The sequence below is a fragment of the Sprattus sprattus genome (genome assembly GCF_963457725.1).
Source record: "Sprattus sprattus genome assembly, chromosome: 7".
Classification (NCBI taxonomy): Eukaryota; Metazoa; Chordata; class Actinopteri; order Clupeiformes; family Clupeidae; genus Sprattus; species Sprattus sprattus.
The window spans coordinates 22,363,026-22,370,971 of NC_137926.1; the positions used below are offsets into that span (position 1 = coordinate 22,363,026).

The following is a 7,946-nucleotide window of genomic DNA, read 5'->3' on the forward strand; positions in this document are numbered from 1 at the left end:
TGTGGCATCAGCCACCTTAGCGGTGGGGTCTGATCATAGGATCAGGATGCAGGGCTTGAGGAGGGTGAGGTGGGGGTACCACCAAGGTACTTCCTCAGAAATTTCTGGGGTGGTAGAGTGTCCATCTACCTCCCCAGGACTTCTGCTGAAACACAATATCCTCCAAATAAACCTCACGGATTTCTCCGAGACACAGCATCCACTTCACTGATCTGTGTCAGAACCCTTCAAACACACACGCACACAGACACACACACAAACACGCTCTGTGACACCTCCCTCTACAAATAAACCCCCCACAGCCCTGAATATCAGAGCAGGGGGGGGGCTGTGTGTAGACAAGGTCCCAATGCGCAGAATTCAGGGCTTTTCAAACACGAGAAGAATTTCCTTTTTTTACTACAAGAAAACACGAAACCCACAAGACGGCCCGCAGACAGCTGAGTCTATGAGAGTCCATGACCTTCTAGAGAAACACTCCCTCTGGTACTTTTGTTGTGCTAGTATGCCGTTTTTGGAGGGGATAGCCTGAAAGGAGCAAACTACAAGAGAATGTGTAAATCTTCCCTGGAGCCAGAATGTGCAGACTTAGATGCATTACTCCAGGCTACAACAGAACTGTAGTGCAACACAAAACGTATGAAAACAAACTAGTGGACAGGTAATATCATTACCAGTTTGTCCATCATGTACCTAGGAATAAACTTTAAAGTCAAAGCATGATTGGAAGCAAAAGTCCTACTTGTACAGTGGTTGTGTACATGTGTACTCCCCAACAATTTAGCACGCCTCTAGTTCATGCTATCCATGCTCAAGTTCATCCTTTTTTCATGTTTGTTGCTACTTACGCGTCTCTTTCAGAAACAGAGCACAGAAGGTTGTCAGTGGGTTGAAATCATAACTTCTAGTGTCAGTAGGCTTGGTGGTGTGTCTGTGGATTCATCATTAAAATTACATTTTAAAAATAAATATAATATGGCCTGAATGCTGAAGGAGCACTGGGAGCCTCAGTGTGCAAGGAGAAATATTAAAAAGACAGAAAGCAGTGTAGTACAATCTCTGATTTGATCGCTACAGTTGGAGATACCACACTTCCACTGTCATCATCATTATAATCAGTCTCTCCCTACTAATCATTGCTACCCCATCTTTCCAGTTAGAGGCATCATGAGGAGGACAGATGATTTATGGTAAGTCAGTGTCGAGCACTTTCTGGTCCTGTGGGAGAAGCAGTGTCTTAGAGAGGAGGGTTGGAGTTCCTCACTGAGCAAACTCAAAGGGATCTGATCTAATTTAGCGTCTCAAATTAGCGGACGGCACATGGCAGTCACAGTCCATGTGTGCTGGAGTGACCCCTGTGTGACCTTGCTAGTTCACTCGATCAGTGCACACATCACAGTTTTCTTGGGTAAGGAGGATAGATGATGGAGGAGGAGGAGGAAATAAAAAGCCTAGACCTGATTTTTGAAAGCAAGAATAATAAGGCGAGTAGGAGAGCGGAAAGCCTTTAAGGCACTTCCATGGGTGACAGCCATGCATGCGAGGGGCTCAGGTCCCTCGTACCTAACAGCGCAGCTTTAGTACCTAGCAACACAGCTGACAGTGTCAGAGAGACATTTAGGAGACATCAGTGACTTTCCTCAAGAAGTGATCCTATAGGTTTGGCATGAGATTCATCCGCCTTCATTTTTGCCTCACATAGGTTTAGGAGAGCCAAATAGCAGACCACTCCAGAGTGAAACTGGCCATGATCTAGCAAGGATCTGGTAGCTCCACACCAGGTCAGGGCCAAATTCCCTCCAGAGTCAGCTACAACTTGGGCTGGGTGTTCAGATCTGAGTTCCAGCACCATGAGAGGCTGTTCAGGTGGGCGCATAAGAGTATGGCTGTGCATAAGGAAGTTGTGCGGAGTATGCGTAAGGGCTAGCAGTGTTTGTTGTTTGTTGTTGTTAGTTGTCTTCATATTTCTCACAACGTGATGAAGTTGCCGTCCTCACGCATGCTCTCCTGACTGCTGCTGGTCTTGGTGGGGCTACCGTTGTGGGTGGGTGTGGTCAGAGAGCTCAGGGAGGCCTTGCTGTCAGACAGGGAGCTATTACTGGGCAGAGACACGCTCTGGGGGAGGGGCCTTTGTCCCCGCGGAGGCAGCGGCGCCGACAGCGACAGTGCGTCGGCGTGACTACTGTTGCCGTTGGGTAAACTGTGGTGGGGGGTGTACACGGGCAGTCCGTCGCTCTCAATGATGAGGTCGCCGTCGTCGTCGCTGTCACCCTCAGCAACACTGTTGCTGTTGCTGTACTGGCTGACGGTCTGGGAGGTGGGGCTGGGGGCTGAGTCCTGTGAGACGGTGGAGCCTCCCGAGCCAGCAGAGCTGGCCCCCACTGAGGTCTTGCTCCCACGATGCACCACGTTGTTGCGCTGGTTGGCCGGCTTGACGGTGACGATCAGGTTGTGGCTGTTGGCCACCATCATATCCGTCACCTGGTCCAGGGACTTGCCGGCCACATTGATGCCATTCACCTCCAGGATCTCGTCGTTGACGGCCAGCAGGCCCGTGCTCTCGGCCAGCCCGCCGCGCACCAGCCGCGAGATGAACACGCCCGGAACCTTCTCCACGCCCTGCGGTGTGACGCGCACGCTCACGCCGTCGCGGATATAGAAGCCCAGGGGCTTGTTGGTGCCGTGCTTGTGCAGGCGCACGCGACGATGCGTCTCGGGCAGGATGTCCACGTCGATGATGGAGGAGATCTGCCGGAAGTCCTGCGGCATGCCGATGATCAGCTGCTGCTTAGACCTCTGCTGGGTGGGGCGCAGGCCTGACAGGCCCTTCCTCCTCCTCTGCAAGGAGTTGGTGGCAAAGACAACTGGCTCGTCCTCATCTGTGACAGAGAGAGAGAGAGAGAGAGAGAGGTAGAGAGAGAGATGACAGTGAGAGAGAGGGTAGAAAGACAAAGAAGGAGATAGACAGAGAGAGACAAAGAAGAGACAGAGCAGAGACAGATAGAAAAGAGAGGAAGAAAACAGGACATGGGTAAGAAACAAAGAGAGTGAGATGGAAGAGAAGCAGGAGAGAAAAAAAAGAGAGATATGTCAGTGTCAAACAGAGAGCACTTGAGCATTTCATCTCGGCTCAGCTTGAGTCTGACAGGGGTAAATTGAGGGGGTGGCATATCTTGGGCTCCCTCACCTCTCTGCCACCTTAACTGGCACTGAGTGGTTATGTAAAGCACAGGAGAAGCCCTGCCATGCTGAGAGAGAGTGCTGCGAGGGGGAAGCTGGCACAGGTTTTTCAATCTGCTTTAATCTTCTCCACTCCATTGCCTCCCTCTCTCCCTCTTTTTGCCTCTCTCCCTCTCTCTCTCTCTCTCTCTCTCTCTCTCTCCCACTCTCCCATCTTCCTTCACTCGTCAGTGTGCACACTGAGGGAAGTAAAGAGTGTGCCACCACAAAGGAAAAACCTTAGAAACATGTATAATTTGCCAGCCAGAAAAGCAAAAGCATTCACGCTGTAGGGACTGGCTTTGATACTTTTTTATACAACACATGAAAAGGGTCAAAAGCGAATAATTAGTCATTCAGAACTTTTCTTTATTTAATCCACCTACAGTTCCATGTGTGTGAGCTATATTTATTTTTACCCCCTAATATTCTTGTCTCATTACAAAGGTATTAGGTTGCCAAAAGACAGGATTGATAGATAGGATTACAGCTGGTGACTGCATTACAGTGAGTGGTAAGGTCACAAAACAACTGCACCAGCACAAAAGAGGGACTCCATCATAATAATGATGTCAGTCAGACTGGTATGTGTGCATGAATATAACAGGGGTGGTTGTAAATCTGTCTCGGCCTTGCCTGAAGGTCAAGGGTCAAGCGACGGAATCAGATTACATGTGCTGTAGATTAATGAAAGCTTTGGGCCTTCACCGGGCACCTCCACAGCCACATGGAGCTCATCTCCAGCCTCCACCCGTCTCTCTGTGTAATCAGGCTATCAGAGGGGGCCTTGTTTTTAGCTGTGGGTTACCAGGTAAAAAGATGCCTGGGGATGTCATTTTGGCTATTTTTAAATCTGAAGAAGAGGAAGCTCTTGCATCTGTGACAGTGGAGTAATGGGGAAGAGTGTGTGTGCGGGTTGGGGGGCGGGGGGTGAGATGTATGAGGGAGGTCTTGTTGTGGTGATGCCAGGCAGAGCCTGCTGAGATGCAGGAAGTCATTAACACCCTCTTAAATGGAGCGAGCACAACTCCATCTCTGAAAATCCTCCGGTCTGTGGCATCCCAGTGTTCAATACCCTCTCCGAATAAACAAAACGAACACTGCCTCTGCTAGATTCCAGGATCAATCTCATCGGCCAGATGTATCCACAAACAAGTTACTCCCATATAAAATAAAGCTAGACTGCCAGTAAGACGATCTTATAAAACATTACTTTCATAATTAACAACTAGGTCTGCTCCAGCAAAACTGCATACATCAGAAACCAATGCAATTTATTTGGGAGGTGGGGGGTGAGCACCTCCCACCTCATTAATTACCCAGAGCTTCATATAACCGTCAAAAACGCCGTGACAACCAGGGCCAGACAGCTGGTGCACTCTGACCTCAGTACTAACCAAAAGTGACACCCACCATGGTCATCTCCTAATGAAAGGGGATGGGTCTCTGTAAATGAAGCTCCGTAAATGTCCACATAAGTCTGTATGAAAAAAGCTTGGCATGTTCCCAATATTTTTTCTAAATTTGTGTTTGTGCATGTATTTGAGGGACAGTGTGTATGAGAGACACTAATGCCGCCTGTGTCACTCGTGGCTCCTCGGCAGCCTCTCCGGCTTCCTTCCCCGTCTTCCTCCATTAGTCTGAGTGTCTGGACCCCCGCTGGGAGTGGAGCTGGCCTGTTATTAAAGCCGCTCTGCAGCCGGGGAGAGGCAGGAGAGACTATTTGAACACACAGGGAGGGGGGGCGACAGGGAGGGGGTAGGGAATGAACAAGCCAGACTGGGAGGTCATGGATTGTTTGGGGGGTGGAATATGGGGGTGTTTGGAGGGGTGGGTAGGGGTGGCTGTAAATGGGGTGGAGGAACCAGCTCTTTCCACTGGATATGGTGGATTGAGAAAGGAGGCACGATGCATATCACCCTGAAAGCACTGGCTTCAGAGATCAAAGGTTAATGCATCCAAATAACTAAGTGTGTGTGTGGATGTGTGTTTGGGTGTGTGTGTGCGTGCGTGTGCATGAGTGTGTGCTTGTGCGTGTGGATCTGTGTATATATATGTGTGTGTGTGTGTGTGTGTGTGTGTGTGTGTGTGTGTGTGGTGAACACAGCAATACACTGCACTGAGATCAAAGGCTAATGCAGACCACTCAAAACTGATTAAGGAGAGAGTTTGTCTGTTCTGAAAACTTTATGTTGTGCTGTACACAACTACAATTCTGTACACTACTGCACACAAACACACACACAAACACACACACACACAAACACACACACACACACAAACACACACACACACACACACACACACACACACATCATTAATTTAAGAATTCTGACTGATGTACAGCATAGTCACGAACACACATATACAATTTATCTAAGCAGTCTAATTGAGACACTCACGCACACACACACACACACACACACACACACACACACACACACACACACACACACACACTCCTAAATCAGATTTATTCAGGACGATTCTGTCTTTCCATGTATTGATGACATACATGCCCTTTCACTCTCGCTCGTCATGTGTCTAACCACCTAACCTGGCATTCATGTGACACCAGAATACAGGTGACACATATCCTGGTACTTCTGTTTCTGTGGCAACATGAAGTTCCTGTATATGTGTCTTATGACCCATCTCAGCCAGTTAAACTGGTCTTTAGCCAGGACAAATTAGTTTATATTTGTGAAGCATGCTGACAATATTTTGCCGGTTATCAGATTACGCTGTCCTGGAGTGGCATGTAATGTGTATCACAAACAGATACCCTCCACGCACGACAGACACTCAGTCAGACGTTCAGGAGAGAACCAGTCTTTCTGCCTAAACAACCTGAGCATTTAAAAAAAAAACAGATACATTTTTATAAGCTACCTATTTAAATTAGATTCAAGAACAGCCCAGTTATAGGACTGTGGGGAGACAAGGCTGCATCTCAGCTTAATTCCCAGGACACAGAAGGGCTTCCTGATCTACTGACTCACCTGCAATGAATGAAAAAGAAAAGCAGCACAATTTCTGCCAGTTGTCTGCAGCCTCTGGGCACAGACACTGCAGAGCTTTCTGAACATATTTCTGTGGATTAGAGAGACACAGAGAGACTTTACCCACTTCCTCTCCCCTCTCCCCAAAACAAGGCCGACTAGGAACTGCAGAGAGTCACAAGGCTGGGTCAAAAATAACAAAACAAGTCTGCATTCAGGGAGGAAAAGCTCTTCACTTGCTGTGCGAGTCTGGCGAGTGACCTCATTGCCAAGCACCTGCTTTATGGTAACCTTAAAGCCCAAACAAACGGCAGTTGCTTGACCACGGAAAATAAAGTAAAAAGGCAGTTGCTTGATAACCACAGAAAATAAAGTAAAAAGGCAGTTGCTTGATAACCAAGGAAAATAAAACAAAAAGGCATTTGCTTGGCCTGTCACAGTGTGGCACCCTGTATCTGGATGAGATATTTAGCTTGAAAGCTCATCCATCAGCCCTCATGTGGTTTAACATATCTTGCTGTTTTCTGGAGGGATGTCTGTACCTCTTCGCCACCACTGGGCCCCAGCCTGTGAAAGTCCCCAGCACTTTCCCCAGCACTTTCTCCCCGGACCCAATGCATCTGTCACACAAAGCAGAGCTATGTGTACCAGCCACAGCCACAGCCAGCAGCACAAACGAAAACGCAAACACTAACACTAACACAAACACTTACACTAATAGAGCAGCTGTTTCCACGTCATAAACATGATGTGTTCAGTCAGTGGTGGAGTCAGGCACACTTCTGTCTATGCTACAAAACCCACTAGCGGCAAAGACGACAGGAAATCAAATCAGGACAGAGAGATCAACGCTATCTGGTTTTCCTCAAGAGGGAATTTGTAGGGAAGTTGCAGACCTAAGGACTCCATTTCTGCAGCTTTGTTCCTTTCACAAAAAGCTACAGAAGAAAGCTGAGGCTGTCCCACTGAAGTGCCACTTAATTGCCATGTCTTGAGTATACAGTTATCTCTCCACCCTCCATTGCCTTTGACTGGCTTCATCAAGCAAACACGGCCTCCCACCATAGAGTAGACTACACAAACATGGCAGAGTTACTCTAAATCCATGCCAAATGTCTCATTTTACACCAAACTGTGCTCCTTTGTCTGCCTGTGTGTGTATGGAACGCAAAGGCTTATTGATAGTGGAGTTACACCTATGCCCAGTGTGTTATTGTAGTATAGTATGGCTTCCCGAGTCAGGATTCATGCTTCATAAGGCTGTGTTATTGCAGGGTGACACAGCTCACTGACCATGTAGCAAGACATCAACCAGGCAAGTTATTATAAAATAATACATCTTATGGACTGTTAACTTATTAAATGACTGTAAGGCTTCAGCGAATGACTTAAAGGGCCAAACTACAGACTACAGATGGACTACAAATAGACTACAGACAGCCATTATTGCAGCATGGCATTTTTTTTTACCAACCAAGTGGACTCAGAGATAGTGTTGTGCCTTGCAGTGTGTATAGCTGCAGTGTTGTCTGGGTCAGAAAACCAACACAATGGGCTTTTAGTGAGCTGGCTACACACAGCCTGGTAGAGGGACGGGTCTGTCTCTGTCTCACTGGCAGGACAGAGGCAGGGGCGGGCAGCTGACTGGGACGGTGCGTTCACTGCCACTCGGAGGGCCGTGTGGGCCAGCTGAAGTGACAGCCAATTCCATTCTGTTTATTCCAG

The 7,946-nt window shown here is 48.0% G+C and overlaps 1 protein-coding gene across 1 annotated transcript in view; it reads right to left on the minus strand.

The window, feature by feature from the left end:
* Positions 1 to 1,968: 1,968 nt before the first annotated feature.
* Positions 1,969 to 7,946, minus strand: part of pard6a (par-6 family cell polarity regulator alpha) — a gene marked incomplete at both ends in the record, with an annotated part of 20,909 nt that continues 14,931 nt past the window's right edge. Inside the window, one exon of the mRNA XM_080842265.1 lies at positions 1,969 to 2,879. Within this exon, the coding sequence (XP_080698391.1) occupies positions 1,969 to 2,879 (911 nt within the window). The remainder of the gene's footprint in view (positions 2,880 to 7,946) is intronic.